Raw genomic sequence first — 18,374 nt, 5'->3', positions numbered from 1 at the left:
ATATGGGATTTGGGAATAGGGAAGGGGTGCGGACTCAGGAGGGGGAGGATTTGATAGTGAAGGGCTACTACTCTTGGGGGCACTGGGTGGGGAAGGCACGGGGAAGTGGATCGGAGAACAGGAGGGAGAGGAGATTTTTGTTTAGACAGTGAACTCTCTGCGTCTGCGCCGGAGAATGGAGGGAACAGAATTCCTGAGGAACTTTTCACGGGATTCGGAGAAACCTGCAAGATATAAAGGATGGAGGTGGAACTGGTTTATGGGCGGGGATAGGTACGATGGCCCGAATGGCTTGGGCAAAGGCAGGGACGCTGTGCCTTTAAGGGGAGGGGTCCTCAGGTTGAAAAAGGTTCATATAGGGGCAGAGGAAGCAGGGGCCCAACCCTTTTCGCAGTGTGTGTGGGGAGTCAACATGAATTACATGCCGGGAACAGCCAGTTTGATCGAGGATATCGACAGTGAGTGGGTCTTGTCCAGGACTGCTCCACCTCTCTCACTCACATTTCCCTTTCCCTCTCTCCCCAACCCCATCTCACTCTCTCCCATCCCTCCCTCTGCCCTCCCACCTTCCTCCTCTCCTTCTCCCATTCTCTCTGCCCTCTCCCCACTTCCCTTCCTCCTCTCCTTCTCCCATTCTCTCTGCCCTCTCCCCACTTCCCTTCCTCCTCTCCTTCTCCCATTCTCTCTGCCCTCTCCCCACTTCCCTTCCTCCTCTCCTTCTCCCATTCTCTCTGTCCTCTCCCCACTTCCCCCTACCCACCTCACCCGTCCTCATACCCACCCCATCTCACACCACCCTTTCCCCACCCACCCTTTCCCCTACCCACCATTTCCCCTACCCACCATTTCCCCTACCCACCCTTTCCCCTACCCACCCTTTACTCGACACACCCTTCCCCTACCCACTCTCACTCCCCCCTGTCCCCTACCCACCCTCTCCCCACTTTCCCTACCTACCTCACCCGTCCTACCCACCCCTTCTCACCCCACCATCTCTACCCACCCCTTCTCACCCGCCCCTCGCCCCTGTCCTCCTCCCGTTGAGTCTCCGGCTGTTGGGCCGAGAGAAGCCGGTGTTCAATCGCGGTTCTACCTTGATTCTGTACGGCCACCTCTGCTGCCCTCTACCGGTTGTGGAGCAGCTGGGCGAGTTGCGAACGCAGTGCGGTGTCCTACAGTTGTGGAAACGGTGGCCCTCTGGGCTGTCTGGCTCAGTTCATGATCGAAGTCTCAATATCGTTATATCAGCCACAGTGAGGAAGAGGGAGGGGTTATCGGCAGCACTGTATTTGAAATCTGATTGGAAGCTCTCAACATTAGTTTAGTTTGCATACGACCGATGGGGTGGGGGAGAACTCAGAGTAATGGATGCTACACCCCCACAGGCACACATCCCGAGCTGGATCATAAGACACAGGAGCAGAATTAGGCCACTTGGCCCATCGAGTCTGCTCCACCATTCAATCATGACTGATCCTTTTTTTCTCCTCTCAACCCCATTCTTCCCGTAACCTTTGATGCCATGTCCAATCAAGAACCTATCAATCTCTGCCTTAAATACACCCAAAGACCTGACCACCACAGCTGCACGTGGCAACAAATTCCACAAATTCACCATCCTCTGTCGAAAGAAGTTTCTCTGATTCTCTGTTTTGAATGGATGCCCCTCTACCCAGAGGCTGTGCTCTCTTGTCCTTGACTCTCCCACCATGGGAAACATCCTTTCCACCTCTACTCTGACTAGGCCTTTCAACATTAGAAAGGTTTCAATGAGATACCCCCCCCCCCCCATCCTTCTGAATTCCAATGAGTACAGACCCAGAGCCATCAAATTTTCCTCATATGATAATCCTTTCATTCCCGGAATCATCCTTGTGAACCTCCTCTGGACCCTCTCCATTGCCAGCACATCTCTTAGACGAGGAGCCCAAAACTGTTCACAATGCTCAAGGTGAAGCCTCACCAGTGCCTTATAAAACCTCAGCATCACAACCCTGCTCTTATATTCTAGACCTCTTGAAATGAATGCTAACATGGCATTTGCCTTCCTCATCACTGACTCGACCTACAAGTTGACCTTTAGGGTGTTCTACACAAGGACTCCCCAAGTCCTTTTGCATCTCAGATTTTTGGATTTTCTCCCCATTTAGAAAAATTGTCTGCACATTTATTTCTACTACCAAAGTGCATGACCATACATTTTCCAACATTATACTTCATTTGCCACCTTCTTGTCCATTCTTCTAATCTGTCTAAGTCCTTCTGCAGCCTACCTGTTTCCTCAACACTACCTGCCCCTCCACCAATCTTCATATCATCTGCAAACTTGGCAACAAAGCCAACTATTCCATCATCTAAACCATTTATATATGGCATAAAAAGAAGTGGTCCCAACACTGACCCCTGTGGAACACCACTAGTCACTGGCAGCCAACCAGAAAAGGATCCTTTTATTCCATAAAAACACAAAATGCCTAAATAAAAACACACATCCTGATGAAGGGTTCAGCCCAAAACGTCGTCACTACCTCCTCCCATAGATGCTGTCTGGCCTGCTGAGTTCTGCCAGCATTTTGTGTTTTTATTTATTTCCAGCATCTGCAGATTCACTCGTGGATCATTTTATTCCAATTTGCTGCCTCCTACCAATCAGCCAATGCTCTAACCATGCCGGTAACTTTCTTGTAATACCATAGACTCTTAACTTGGTAAGCAGCCTCATGTGTGGCACTTTGTCAATGGCCTTCTGAAAGTCCAAATATACAACATCTACTGCATCCCCTTTATCTATCCTATTTGTGATCTCCATAAAGAATTTCAACAGGTTTGTCAGGCAGGATTTTCCCTGAAGGAAACCATGCTGACTTTGTCCTACCTTGTCCTGTGTCACCCAAGTACTCCAACACCTCATCCTTAACAATTGACTCTTAACATCTTCCCAACCACTGAGGTCAGGCTAACTGGTCAATAATGGGTCTAGACAGGATAATAGGTCATGAACAAGAGATTCTCCAGATGCTGGAAATCCAAAGCAACACCTGCATAATGCTGGAGGAACTCAGCAGGTCATATAGCATCAGCATAATAGGTCGCATGGACTATATGGGCCAAAAGGCCTGTTTCTAGTGCTCTGTGATTCCAACATGGACCTCAGTGTCTCCCATGTTTAAGGAACACCATATTGTATTGAAAATCTACTTTTGGAAAAGATTTCATCTCTGGTGCAGTGTGCTGCAAGTCTGGAGTTGAACTTCGGGTAAGGTTTCCGTCTGGGTACAAAAGCTCAGGTGAGGTCTAGATCTATTATCTACAGCCCTTTGCTTTCTTCACCTATCACCTCCCAGCCTCTCTTGCTATCTCCACCCCTCCAGCGCATTCCATTTGCCAGTCAACCCTCACCTGGATCCAGCTATTGCTTGCCAGCTCCTACTTCCTTCGCTGTTAAGCTCTTCAAGTTCTGAGGCAAGGTCTGGAACAAAACAAAGGCCATTCCTTTGCCTACACCTGCTGTTTGACCTGCTCCTCCAATAACATGTCCTTTGTCACTAGATAACTTCACGCTTCATAAGTATGACTGAATAACCTACACTCACTTTCAGACTCTACAACTCGTATTCTCAGTATCTCATACCATATGACTTTTACTACAGTGTGTGATTTTTATGTACAATTTTTGTGTGGTGTTTATATATATATATATATATATATATATTTGTGTGTGTGTGTGTGTGTGTGTGTGTATACACATATACATGTAAAAACATTTATACAAACAACCAATATGACAAAGACTACAAATTGTGAAAGGTGTTTATTATATATTATAATTTGTTTCAGTATTTGTCTTCTGAATATTGGCTGTTTGTATTTATGTATAATAGTTCATAATTCTCTTGTATTTCTTTACTTTCCTGTAAGTGCCTTCAAGAAGAGTAATCTCAAGCTAGTATATTGTGATTTTACTTTGATAACGTGTTTACCTTGACCATGGCTTGACTTTTGAATTCAAGGTCATTCAACAGCGTGCCTATGTTTATCCCACCCACCTGGCTGCGGCCACTATCTCACAATTACTCATTACAGCACTGTGACCATTTGGCCCATTGAGTCTATACTGGCCCTCACCAGGGCAATCTCACTTATCCCATTCCCTTTATTTTCCCGTGCCTCTACAACTTCTGCTTTCGTACATACATGCTCATCAACTCTGCCATAATTCTTTGCCACTTACCCAAGTGAGTAGCTGTAAGTTTTCCTATCATCCTATTAATGCTTTGGAATTTAGAAAGAGCTCCACACAGACAGCAATGTATACTGGAGTTGCCAGTGACATCCATATCCTGTAAATAAAATTAAGAATGCAAGAGAACACAACACAGGTCCAGGAAATCCAGAGCATCCTACGCAAAATGCTGTGCTGGAGGAACTCAGCATCCATGAAAGAAAATAAACTGTTGACCTTGCAGGCAGAGAGAGACCCTTCATCAGGACCCTCTTGTGCTTCTGCATTCTTTACACTCGGCACTAGGGGGCACTCGTGCTCCATTCTCTGTAGAGTGTCCTTTGTCGCCACATAGGGGTAGAGGTTGGTACTGCCACTGGTTCTCCGTTGGTGCCCAGACACTTACACCATCTATGTTGTCCAGTAGAACTATGCAGTAACAACTATTTGCACATCTTGAAGTCTGGTCTGTCAAAAATCCTTTGCGGAGCAGTAACTAGGATTCATTCAGTTAATATAAAATACTAAAAAACATGACAAGGACAGATGTGGGGCGATGGGGTTTGGGGAGGAAGAATATAGGGGAGTGGTGGGGCAGGGAGATGGTTGAGGTGGGGGTGGTGAAAGAGTGTATATAGGGCTGTGGTTAAATTCCACTGCCTGGGAGCAGTGGCTGCCAATGACAGTGGGCTGTGCCTGTTTGAATGGCCACAGAACTCTGCACTGAGAGCAGTGTTCAGACTGGACAGAAATTCGTGAGATGCTTGAAGTAATTTATGCAATTAGACAGAGTTGGGCCTGGAGGAGGCCATTTGGCCCATAGCTCCTGTGTTGGTTCCTTGCTGTGAAACAAAGTGCTGGAATTGGGGAAGGTTCCACCATCCAAGATGGCGGCGCGACGCAGCTTGCAGCGGCCACTCCAGAGCTGATTACCTGTTATTTGTGAAGTGGGGTGCCGTGCACAATCATAGTCGGATGAAAAATGGATGTGGAAGCACGGAGGGACATTTGGAAATCTCCAGGAAGACCTTCTTCATTGCTGCTGTGATGTCTGGGTCTCTGCTGGAAAGAACAGGCCCCCAGTCCTCGGGGTCGCGTTGGTGGGGGCGTCTTAATACGCTCGGCAGAGGATGGTGCTTGGAGAAGCTGTGCCGGAGGGGATGATCGGAGGCTCGGAGGTTTGACGGACTCGGAGTCCGCTGCGGTCAGGTCGCTTTCACTGTGTACTGTGTCTGTGAGGCTGGGTTCGATGGAGCTTTCATTGTGTGCTGCGTCTGCGAGGCTGAGTCGGGCGGTGCCGTGGAAGTCCATAGCGGGGGTATTCCCTTCTGCCGCCAGCGTGAGATGACAAGTCTAACGGGACCCTGAGGACTTGTGGAAACTGTGTGGTGGTTTCTTTTGAACTTAATTCAAAACGTTAATTCAAACGAGAGAACATGATTTGAGAGTTAGGGTGCAAAAGTTTAAGGGAAACACAAGGGGGTATTTCTTTACTCAGAGAGTGATAGCTGTGTGGAATGAGCTTCCTGTAGAAGTAGTAGAGGCCAGTTCAGTTGTGTCATTTAAGGTAAAATTGGATAGGTATATGGACAGGAAAGGAGTGGAGGGTTATGGGCTGAGTGCGGGTAGGTGGGACTAGGTGAGATTAAGAGTTCGGCATGGACTAGGAGGGCCAAGATGGCCTGTTTCCGTGCTGTGATTGTTATATATGATTATAGTCCTTTAACATCTTTGGACTATTTTTACTGTGCCCATGGTCTGTTTTTTATCAATCATGCTATTGTTTGCACTGTTGTAACTATAGGTTGTAACTATGTGGTTTTGTGCAGGTCTTGTAGCTTTACTTTTTGGTCTTGTTTTGTCTGGTGGGATTGGAGCTTCTTTCCAGGGAACGCGCTAAGATGGTAGCACGATATTAATACGCAGCAGCCTCTCCGGACTCTGGATTGGGATTATGTGGATTTTCTGGTGTAGTCTGTTTTGTCATGTGCTTTTGTGATATCATTCTGGAGGAATATTGTCTCATTTTTTAACTGCATTGCATTTGTGGTTTCTAAATGACAATAAACTAAATCTGAATCTGAGGTTCAGAGGAGTTCATGAGAATGAAAGGGTTAGCATACGAGGAGCAGTTGATGGCTCTGGGCCTATACACACTGGAGTTCAGAAAAATGAGAGGGGAATCTCATTGAACTTTACTGAATATTGAAACCTCGATTGAGGGCATGTGGAGAGGATGATTCCAATTAAGAGTATGTAAAACCAAAGGGCCTAGCTTCAGAATACCAGGACATGCCTTTAAGACCACAAGACATAGGAGCAGAATTAGGCCACTTGGTACATTGAGTCTGCACCGCCATTCAATCATGGCTGATCCCCAATCCTCAGCCTTTTCCCTGTAACCTTTGATGCTGTGTCTAATCAAGAATCTATCAAGCTCTGCCTTAAATACACCCAACGATCTGGCCTCCACAACTGCCTGTGGTAATAAATTCCACAAATTCACCACCCTCTGGCTAAAGAAATTTCTCCGCTTCTCTGTATTAAATGGACGCCCCCCTGTCCTAAGGCTGTGCCCTCTTGCCCTACTGGATTAGTAAAGGACATCAAAGATTATAGGGAGAAGGCAGGAGAATGGAGTGGGAAGGGAAATAAATCAGCCATGATTGAATGATGGAACAGACTCAATGGGCAGAATGGCCTAATTCTGCTCCTGTGACTTTATCTCACATTTTCCATTCCTGAGTAACCTGATGAGGTACAACTGTGGGGGTAGGGGTAGGGTTGCAGGAAAGGATGAACCTCTTCTGCACTCCTTCCTGGACAGGGCTGGAGCCTGGGGGGTGTTGGTGGGACCGGGGGTGGACGGGGAGAGAGCTGGATTGGGAGTGCAGGGCACCTGAAGATCTAGAAGATGATTGGTGTTGTGACTGTGCTGGGGGAGGAGTGTGTTAGGTCCAGGGATGAGCTCGGGCATGGCATGGGGTGGTGTGAAGGAGGGTGTTGGTGGGACCAAAATCACTGGAGATCCTGAAAGTTCCTGCCGGGAAGCAGCTGGGTTTGGAGGCCCAAAGGCAAATAGTCTCCGTTGGTGGACTAGTTGCTCGTCCAAGGTCAGGCGCAGGCCAGCCTCCCTGTGAACACTGAAAGGGAGGGCGATGTGATATGGTGGAGAAGAGAACTATGAATCTGCTGTTTCTCTCCCACCCTGCAGAGAAGCACCTGGTCCTACTGCGCGATGGGCGAACCCTGGTCGGATTCCTGAGGAGCGTTGATCAGTTTGGTGAGTAACACCGACAGAGCTGCAGATGTCCCCTCCTTGGCGCTGGGAATGGGCGGTTTCCTGTCCTCGCCTCACCTCCTGGCAGTGAGTTGCAAAGCGTTCGCTGTATCAGCAAAACACCCAACATAATCAAATGCTGATAACTTCAGTTCTCTGTATTTATTTTTTATTATTGGTACGATTGCCATCTTTTGCACGTAAGTTGTTTGTCAACTATTCTTTATAGTTTTTTGTAAATATTATTGCATTTCTTTATTTTCTTTAAGTGCCTGCAGAAAAGAACAATGAGTCTCAGGGTGGTATATGTTAATATATATGCCCTTTGAACTTTGATCTCTCCCAACCGGAACATTCTCTTGTTCTTCCCCTCTCCCTTTGGTCTGTCAATACAACAGCCTGAAAGCACATACCACCAGGTTCAAAAACAGCTTCCATCCCACTGTTGTAAGACTATTGAATGGTTCTCTACTACAAGAAGAGAACTATTGCATTTTCTCAGTCATCATTGCACTATATTCTGCAACACGCAAAAAAAAAAAGCTGGAAGAACTCAGCAGGCCAGGCTGCATCTATGGAAAATAGGAAACAGTTGACGTTTTGGGCTGCGACCCTTTGTCAGGACTGGGAATGAAGGGAGGAAATTGGAGTAAGAAGGTGGTGGGTGGGGGGTGGGAGAGTCAATTACCGGAAGTTCCAGAAATCGATGTTTATCCCATCAAGTTGGAGGCTACCCGGATGGACTATACGGTGTTGCTCCTCCAACCTGAGTGTGGCCTCATCCTGACAGTAGAGGAGGTCATAGAGACCCTCCCTCACCACATTCTGCATTCTCTTCTTGTTTTCCATTCTACTATGTCAATGCACTGGTGCTTGGAATGATCTGTGTGGACAGCATACGAAGGTCTTTCTCCGGACCTCTGTACATGTGATGATAAAGAACAAAACTGAGGCATATTTTTACCTCAGTTCTCTACTCTCATACTCCAGTGATGAAATGCTTTGGGGAGATTGGTCTCGGCTAGAATCAACACCCATCTCAGGAAGGACTTGGACTCACTGCAACTTGCCTATCGCCACAATAGGTCTTCAGCAGACATGGTCTTTACACGGCCTTGGATCATCAGCAAAATACAAATACCTATGTCAGGACGCTATTAATTGACTGCAGCTCAGCAATTGACACCGTCATTCCTACCCAGTCCTGATCAGAACCTGGGCCTCTGTACCTCCCTCTGCAAATGGATCCTCAGCTTCCTAACCGAAGACCACAATCTATGTGGATTGGAAGTAACATCCCCACTTTGCTGGCAATTAACACTGGCGCCCCACAAGGATGTATTCCTCACCCACTGCTCTACTTTCTCTACACTCATGACTGTGTGGATAGGCATAGCTCAGACGGCATCTATACATTTGTTGATGATACAACTATTGGGAGAATCTCAGATGGTGACTAGAGGGTGTACAGGAGTGAGATATGCCAGTTAGTTGAGTGGTGTCACAGCAACAACCTTGCACTCAACATCAACAAGACCAAAGAGCTGATTGTGGACTTCAGGAAGGGTAGGACGAGGGAACACCAACCAATTCTCAGAGGGATTAGAAGTGGAGAGAGTGAGCGATTTCATGTTCCTAGGTGTCAATATCCCTGAGGACCTAACCTGAACACAACCTATTGATGCAGCTACAAAGAAGGCAAGACAGCGGCTATATTTCGTTAAGAGTTAGAGGAGATTTGGTTTGTCAACTATAACAGTTGAAAACTTCTACGATTGTACTGCGGAGAGCATTTTGACAGACTGCATCACTGTGTCGTATGGAGTTGGGGGTGCACAGGATCAAAAGTAGCTACAGAAACTTGCAAAATTAGTCAGCTCTATAATAGGTAGTATCCAAGACATCTTCAAGGAGTGGTACCTTAGGAAGGCGACGTCCATCATTAAGGACTTCCGCCATCCAGGACATGCCCTCTTCACATTGTTACTGTTGGGAAGGAGGTACAGAAGCCTGAAGACACACACTCAGTGATTCAGGAACAGCTTCTTCCCCTCTGCCATCCGATCTCTGAATGGACGTTGAACCCATGAACACTACCTCACTACTTTTTTATTTCTGTTATTTTGCTCTACTTATTTTAACTGAACTTTATTTTAATAGACATACTGTATATACTTAATGTAACTCAGTTTTTTTCTCTATATTTACCTATCATGTATTCCAATGTTTAACAAATTTCATGGCATATGCCGATGATATTAAACCTGACTCTGTTTCTGACCATTGTGCTCCCCCACATTCTGATCTCAATGACCTGAAGATCTATGTTGGCTGGAGTCAGACCTTTATGCTTTGGCTCGTGTTAGGGTCAGCCATGCTAAACAGGTCAAAGGGTAGAGGCCAGATTCAATGTGGTCAATTGGTCCTCCAGGTTTTGGGGAGGGGGGGGGCGGTCAGCTCAGGGTTAACGATCCTGACTAGTCAACCAAAACAGTTATGGAAACAGCAGTGAAGCATCTTTCTACATCTGTGTGTGGCGGTGTTCCTGAGTCTCCACCAGAGACTTGCCTGACTGACAGTAGTGAAAACTGGAAGGAAGCTCAGTGGCATTGAAGAAGGAAGCCCTGAACAGCGGCAAGACCAAGACCAAAACTGGTTTCGGCCAAGGACAGACAGAAATGTAAGACCTTCGTTGCTGCCCTAAATGCCAACGGTGTAATGGGCAGTAAGAGAGAGGAGACTGTGGTGCCCCACTTGGTTCAATTTTGGTCATACTGGTATAAGAAAGGTGTTCTTTAACTGGAAAGACTGCAGAAAAGATTTACCGGATGTTCAGAAGTTTTATCAAAGTACGTATATGTCACTATATACAACCCTGAGATTTGTTTTCTTGCAGGCATTCACAGTAAATACAGTCGAATCAATGAAAGGCCACACCTAACGTAATAGATAAACAACCGGTGTGCAAAAGACAGCAAACTCTGCAAGTTCAAAAAGGAAAAATGTATAATAAATACATAAGCAATAAATAACAACTCCATAGGTTGTGGAAGCAGTTCAGTGATGGGGTGAGTGAGGCTAACCCCTTAGGGTCAAGAGCCTGATAGTTGAGAGGTAATAATTGTTCCTGAACCTGGTGTTGTGGGTCATGAGGCTCCTGTACCACCTTCCTGGTGGCAGCAACAAGACGGGAGCACGGCCTGGATGGTGGGGGTTCTTCATCATGGATGCTGCTTCCCTGCGACAATGCTCCGTATAGATGAGGACTGTGGAGGAGGCCTTTACTTACAGTGGACTGGGCTGTATCCACTACTCTTTGTAGGCTTTTCCGTTCAAAGGCATTGGTGTTTCCATACCAAACTGTGATGCAGCCAGTCACTATACTCTCTACGACTCATCTATAGAAGTTTGTCAATATTTTAGATGATATGCTGAATCTTCACAAACTTCATAGAAAATAGAAGTGCTGCTTCTATGGCATTTTCGTGCAGGACCAAGGACAGGTCCTCTGAAATGATAACTCTGAGAAATTTAAAGTGGCTGACCCTCTCTACCTCCGTTCCTCCAATGAGGACTGGCTTGCGGACCTCTGGTCTCCTTCTCCTGAAGTCAATAATCAGCTCCTTGGTCTTGCTGACGCTGAGTGAGAGGTTGTTGTCGTGGTACCGCTCAGCCAGATTTTCAATCTCCCTCCAATATGCTGATGCCTCACCGCCTTTGATTTGGCCAACAACAGTATTGTCATCAGCAAATTTAAACATGGCATTGGAGCTGTGCTTAGCTTCACAGTCATGAGTATAAAGCGAGTAGAACAATGAGGGAGATTGTGGAGGAGGTGTTATCGCCAATCCAAACTAACTGCAAGTGAAGAAATTGAGGATCCAGTTGTAACTGGAGATATTGAGGCCAAGGTCTTGAAGCTTATTAATTAGTTTTGAGGGAACGATGGCATTGAAACCCAAACGGAAACCAATGAAGATCATCCTGATGTATGGACCTTCACTGTCCAGAAGTTTCAGGGTTGAGTGAAGAGCGAATGAAATGGCATCTGCTGTGGACGTGCTGTGATGTAGGTAAATTGGAGTAGATCCAAGTTGCTTCTTGGGCAGGAGTGGATATGTTCCATCACCATCCTCTCAAAGCACTTCATCGCTGTGGATGTAAGTGCCTCTGGAAGATGGTTATTGAGGCAGGCTGCCAACGTGAGAGGTTAGAGATATCGACGAACCCTCCAGTCAGCTGATCCAGCACATGTCTTCAGTACTTGGCCAGCTATCCGGTTTGGGCCGGATGCTTTCCGTGGGGTTCACCCTCCTGAAGGATGCTCTCACGTCAGCCTCGGACTGAAATCACAGGATCATTGGGGGGCTGCGGGACGTGCTTCCACGTTACCAGCACTGGAGAGACTGAGCAGGCTAGGAGACTTAGAAGAAATCTTATAGAGATCTATACAACCACTAGAGCTATAGACAGGGTGAATGAATGCAGTCTTCTTCCCAGGGCTGTAGAATCAAGTCCTGGAGGAACTAGGTTTAAGGGGAGAAAGGAGAGATTTAATGGGAACTTGAAAGGCAACTTGCTTTCCGATACTCACTGGCCATTTTATTAGGCACACCTGAATACCTGCTTATTAATGCAAATGTCTAATGAGTCAAACATATGGCAACTCAGCGCATAAAAGCATGCAGACATGGTCAAGAGATCAGTTGTTACTCAGACCAAACATCAGAATGGGGAAGAAATGCTATCTAAGTGACTTTGACCGTGGAACGATTGTTGGTGCCAGACAGGGAGGTTTGGGTATCTCAGAAAGTGCTGATCTCCTGGGGTTTTCACGCGCACCGGTGTCTTGAGTTGACAGAAAATGGTGCAAGAAAAGCATCCAGTGATGTGCAGTTCTGAATGCGTCTACATGCCATTGAGCTCAACTACATCGAGCATTGTCACAGGGCAGCAGTATCCGTCATCCAGGACCAACCCCCCCCCCCCCCCCCCAACCCATTCATGCTCTCTTCTCGCTCTCCCACCTTGCCCTACTGTCCTGTTTATTATTTATTGTAATGCCGGTACTGGTTTTGTGCACTTTATGCAGTCCAGTGTAGGTCTGTAGTCTAGTATAGCTTTCTCTGTCTTTTTTTTTTACATAGTTCAGTCTAGTTTTTGTACTGTGTCATGTAACACCATGGTCCTGAAAAAACTTTGTCTCATTTTTACTATGTACTGTACCAGCAGTTATGGTCGAAATGACAATAAAAGTTGACTTGACTTGACTAGAAGAAGGTACTGGAGCCTCAGGACTCACAGGAGGGTCAGAAACAGTTATTACATATCAGCTATCAGGCTCTTGAACCAGAGGGGACAACTTCACTTGCCCCATCATTGAAATGCTCCCACATCAGATGGACTCTTTCAAGGACTCTTCCTTTCATATTCTCCATATTTATTATGACCGGGTAAGGGGGAAGTGATTGGGTGGGGTTTGGGGGTGAAGTGAGAAGCTGGGAATGGATAGGTGGAAGAGGTAAAGAAGGAATCTATCAGGAGAGGAGAGTGGACCAGTTTTCAGCGTCTGCAGTCTCTGATGAATGCAATGGATACTCAGTGCTGGAGACTTTTGGTGTCAGGGTATAGCTGCCCCCAGACAGTGTGATGTTTCAGTGACTGTTCACCATGTGGGTCCTAACCACCTCATTTATTGGAACCCTGCAGCTAATTTGGTGCTCCACCAGACACTGGAACGGATTCACGTGGGCAAAAAGTACGGAGACATCCCTCGTGGAATCTTCATCGTGAGAGGAGAGAATGTTGTCCTGCTGGGAGAGATCGTAAGTCTGCACTGTTTTGTCCACATTGGTCTTGGGGGAGAAGTGGTGTGGGAAATGGCACTTCCCCCTCTGTTCTATAGAGAAGGTGCCTTTCCTCTCTGGCCTGTGACTAGAAATTCTCTTTCTAGAGGCTAGGAACAACTGTGTTGGAAGTTCAAGGATCCCTTTTATGTGTAATTTCCTCCAACATGAAGAATGTAGAATGTAGAACACTACAACCTTTCAGTGCACAAAGGTTGTACATACCTTTCAGCCCACAATCAGGAATCGACATTTTAACCCAAGATCAACCAAACCCTTCCTTCCTACATAACCCTCAATTTTTCTATCATCCGTGTGTCAATCTAAGAATTTCTTAAATGTATCTGCCTCTAGCACCACCTCTGGCATTATGTTTCATCCTCTCACCACTATCTTAGTAATAAAAAAAATTACCTCTGACATCACCTACTTTCCTTCAATCACCTTAAAATGATGCCCCCTGGTATTGGCCATTTCTGTCCCAGGAAAGGTCTCTTACTGTGCACTCTATCAATGCCTCACATCATATGCACTTCTATCAAGTTACCTCTCATCCTCCGCTCCAAAGAGAAAACCCCTAGCTCGCTTAACCTATCCTCATAAGACATGCTCTCTAATCGAGGCAGCTTCTTGGTAAATCTCCCCTGCATTTATTTTCTTGTCAACTGCGTTTACCCGTGGGGTGTGAGCACACCACGTGGGCTGGTATTTTGGCCTCGGTGATCAGTGGTGTAGCTGGTAGAGCCAATGCCACATAGCCCTGGTGACCCAGGTTCAAAACTGACTTTGTGCTGTTTATGTGGAGTTTGCAGGATCTCTCTGTGACTACGTATTACTGTAGTTTCCTCCTATATCCCAGTATGCTTGGTAAATTCTTAGAATGTCATGAATGTCAGAATCCAATTTATCACTGATGTACACCAGCGACGTGGGTTCAATTCCCGCTGCTGCCTGTAAGGAGTTTGTACGTTCTCCCTGTGACCGTGTAGGATTCCACCCACAGTCCAAAAATGTGTTGATTCATAGGTTAATTGGTTCTTGGTCCTAGGGTTAACTAGGGTTAAATGGGGGGATTGCTGAGCAGTGCGGCTTGAAGGATCGGAAGGGCCTACTCTGTGCCGTATCTCAATAAATTTTATTTTAGTTTAAGTTTGAGAATAAAGGGTAGGCCATTTAGAATGGAGTTCAGGAAAAACTTTCACCCAGAGAGTGGTGGATATGTGGAATGTTCTGCCTCAGAAGGCAGTGGAGGCCAGTTCTCTGGATGCTTTCAAGAAAGAGTTAGATAGAGCTCTTAAAGATAGCGGAGTCAAGGGATATGGGGAGAAGGCAGGAACGGGGTACTGATTGTGGATGATCAGCCATGATCACATTGAACATTGAATGGCGGTGCTGGCTTGAAGGGCCGAATGGCCTACTCCTGCACCTATTGTCTATAAATTAAAAAATAAATAAATAATACAATATGTCATGAAACTTGCTGTTTTGTTGACATAATAACCTGCTGCAAGGTACAATAAAAATTAGAGGTAGTGTCCGTGTGGCTAGTGAGAAGTGTTTATGGATTGATGGACCGTTCGGAAATCCGATGGCCAAGGGGAAGAAGCTGTTCCTAAACATTGAGTGACAGCCTTCAGGCTCTTATACCCCCCTGATGGTACTAATGAGACAAGGGCATGTTCTGGAGGGGATGTAGACAGAAGGGATTAGTCCACTTTGCAATATCGGTGTCATCGTTCTGTGCAGTGTGTTATGACATGGGTGATCACGGTCTTGCCATGACCATGATTTCTTGGGAAATTTTTTCTGCAGAGGTAGTTTGCCATTATCAATACCCTTTGGAGAATGCCCGCCTGGTATCAGTGGTCACGTAACCAGGACATGTGATATGTACCAGCTGCTCGTATGACCATCCACCACCAGCCTCCCTGGCTCACGCGACCCTGATCGAGGGGCTAAGCAGGTGCTACCCCTTGCCCAAGAGTGGCGAGTGGCGGGAAGGAGTGCCTTCCACCTCCTTTGGTGGAGGTGTATCGCCACCCCGCCACCTATTATATTGTTGGTTTAATTGGGCACTTCGTCATGAGCTGAAGAACCAGTTCCTGGGCTCTACCGTTCTCTTCTATGTGCCTGCTTCAACCGCTTCTGCAGGCAGCTCATTCCAATTGCAGGCCTGTGTCGAGAAAGGCAATGTATTATCAAAGTGCGTATACTGTATGGTATGTCACCATATACTACCTTGAGGTTCATTATCTAGCAGGCATTTATAAAGAAATACAATAGAATGTATGAAAAATTATACATAAAGGCTGACAGGTAACCAATGGTCTAAAGGAGGCAAATTCTGCTAAATAAAAACTAGTTAATACCGAGAGTATGAGTTGTAGAGTCCTTGAAAGTGAGCCTATAGGATGTGGGATCAGTTCAGGGTTGTGGTGAGTGAAGTTATCCATGTTGGTTCAGGTGCCTGATGGTTGATAACTCTTCCTCAACCAGGTTGTGTGTGACAGTAACAAGTAAGAATTAGTGGCGAGTAAGGTCATGAGTAGTGTTTATGGGTTGACAGACCGTCAGAACTCCGAAGGGGACGAAACTGTTCCTAAAACGTTGAGTAAGGGTTTTCAGGCTCTTGTACGTCCTCCCTGATGGTAGTTTTGTGAAGAGGACATGTCTTGGGAGGAATATGGATATTATGTAGGCAGAAGGGATTACATTATCATTGCTGTCATTATGTGACATGTCCTATAACATTGGTGATTATGGTCTTTCCATGATTGATTGCTCTTGGCAAATTTTTCTACAGAGGTGATTTGCCATTGAGTTCTGGGCAAAACGAGTGACCATAGCTATCCAATCAAAAATGGTGGTGTGGGACCAGCGCACCACTAGATTGCCTCTTGGGTCACCTGTAAACCTTTACCCTCTCACCTTATGCCTTAGAGACGCTGGGCGTTAACGCTTGGGGACTACCTCGTGAGAAGCGGCAGTAACTGGCGCTGTCTCTTTCAGGATCTGAAGAAGGAGCGAGAGTCCCCCCTGCAGCAGGTGAGCGTAGAGAGAATCCTGGCGGATCTGCGGGAGGAGCAGGAGGTGAAGAGCAGGGCAGAGAAGCTGAAGATTCAGGTTTTCAAGGAGCGTGGCCTGATGCTTCCCTACCCTGACACTCTGGACGAATATTAGAGAAGATGCTTTGGAAATGAGCACGGAATCTGAAACTTCAAACACTGAGTATATTGCTCTGTGATTCTCCCTGTTCCTCGGACCTGTTAAGATTGAATCTTGGGGATTTTGCCTTTTTGACTTTCCGTTTACAACATTACTCCATGTTGGCTGTGTTGGGTGAATGTAGGGGGAATGAATGGAAAGATAAAATCCTCACTGATACACATCTCAAACTTTAAACCTCTGCATTACACTGGGTAATCTCATCATTGGCCACTTTACAGAGTGAGGAGACAATAATTCAATTTAGAACTTGATCTAGGACCTCCTACAGGCCCTCCTAAAAAAAAGACAAAATTTGGGTTAATTGGACATCATAAATTGTTGAGTTTAATTATCTATCCCCACTGTTGATTGGACGATTGTGCCCTCTTGTAATCTCTCCCTGCTGTTGATTGGATGGCTGTGGCCACTTGTAATCGCTCTCCATTGTCTGGATGGCTGTGCCCAGTTATAATGTCTCCAAAGAAGTCCAAGAAGATTGGGTAGATCACCATCTTAAATTGTTATAATCTGTGGCTGAGAGATTCTCACTGTATTGTAAAAAAGGGAGCTCCAGGATTTCAACACCGAAGCAGGACCGTTCTACTGTAGTGATAATATCAGTTGTTACCACGTGGTTCAGCCAGTTGTCTCTGAAGTTAAAGTGGTTTTCCCACGTTTATTTGATTTCTCACAGAAATACAACCACAACTGTTGTCAGTCGTGACAGCACAAAGGCCAGAATGTGACTGTGACAGTGGATTAGAGCAACTGGTTCTTTTTTAAGCAAGTCCAATACGAGAATGTGTTTACACGTCATATCATGGATACCTTAATCGACCAGTTTAAAGTTGGGTTGAAATTAAGTTTGAATTTGGTGTTGTCCAGATACTGGAGCATTCTACATGTCGAGACTGGTTGGCCGGCATTGTAGCTTCTCAACACTCCCCCACCCCCTTCCCTAGAAAGGACCAGTTAGGTCAATTGATGTCAAAGCAATGTCGATTCCCATGGAAGGCAGGGGTGAGTCTTCCTGAGGTGTCCCAGTCTTGAGGGTTTTTGTGCTCCTACCATTGCACTCGGCAAAGTCTTCTGGTCTTTGTCAAGAGAAACAGTGCAGTTGGAAAGACTGGGTACCTGCATTTGTTGGGTTGACAGGTCCAAGTTTTGTTTTCTGGTCCGCAGGATGGAAGGCAGTAACGATTCTCACTTTGTTTAGAGAGGTTCCAGCAGACTGCAGATCTACTCATGATTTTTAATTTCGATTTCGATGGAATCAAGGGCTTGATTTTGCTGTCATGAGAAATTTGATGTTATCTCCCTTTGACGGTGAGTCACAAATAAAGTGTTTATCCTCAGCAGCATTGCTTGTGGTCTGTCACTGTTCCCTCAAGAACATCCGAGGGAAAGACTGTTCCTCTGAATCAAGGAGGCAATGAGGAGGATGCATGGTGCAATTTAATTCCATTTAATATCAGAAATAGCATACAGTATACAACCTGAAATACTTACTCTCTGCGGGCATCCGTGAAACAGAAGAAAAGCCCCAAAGAATGAATGACAGGAAAACAGTAGAACCCCAAAGCCCCCCTCCCCAACCTGCCTTAGCAAAAGCATCAGCCCTCCCACACCACCTGCCCTGCAGGCAATAGCGGAGTCCCCAAAGAGACCATGATATCGAGTCCATCCCAACTGTTAGCATACCGCCTTGCTCCCTCATTAATGGGGGGAGAGAGAAAGAGAGAGGTATCATTCCTGTGACTGAGAGGGGAGACTAACAGCTCGACATTACATAAGGCAACACCTGGAAATTAATGGGATT

The 18,374-nt window shown here is 46.1% G+C and overlaps 1 protein-coding gene across 1 annotated transcript; it reads left to right on the top strand.

Moving 5' to 3' along the window:
• The first annotated feature begins 390 nt into the window (after window positions 1–390).
• On the top strand, window positions 391–17,906 carry LOC140735000 (U6 snRNA-associated Sm-like protein LSm1). Its single transcript, XM_073059799.1, has 4 exons — window positions 391–458; window positions 7,437–7,505; window positions 13,212–13,327; window positions 16,358–17,906. Exons 1-4 carry the CDS (start codon window positions 413–415, stop codon window positions 16,526–16,528), a joined length of 402 nt encoding a protein of 133 aa, XP_072915900.1. The 5' UTR covers window positions 391–412; the 3' UTR covers window positions 16,529–17,906.
• Window positions 17,907–18,374: the final 468 nt, after the last annotated feature.

The sequence above is a fragment of the Hemitrygon akajei genome, chromosome 1 (genome assembly GCF_048418815.1).
Source record: "Hemitrygon akajei chromosome 1, sHemAka1.3, whole genome shotgun sequence".
NCBI lineage: Eukaryota > Metazoa > Chordata > Chondrichthyes > Myliobatiformes > Dasyatidae > Hemitrygon > Hemitrygon akajei.
This window is presented reverse-complemented; position numbering and strand designations above follow the sequence as displayed.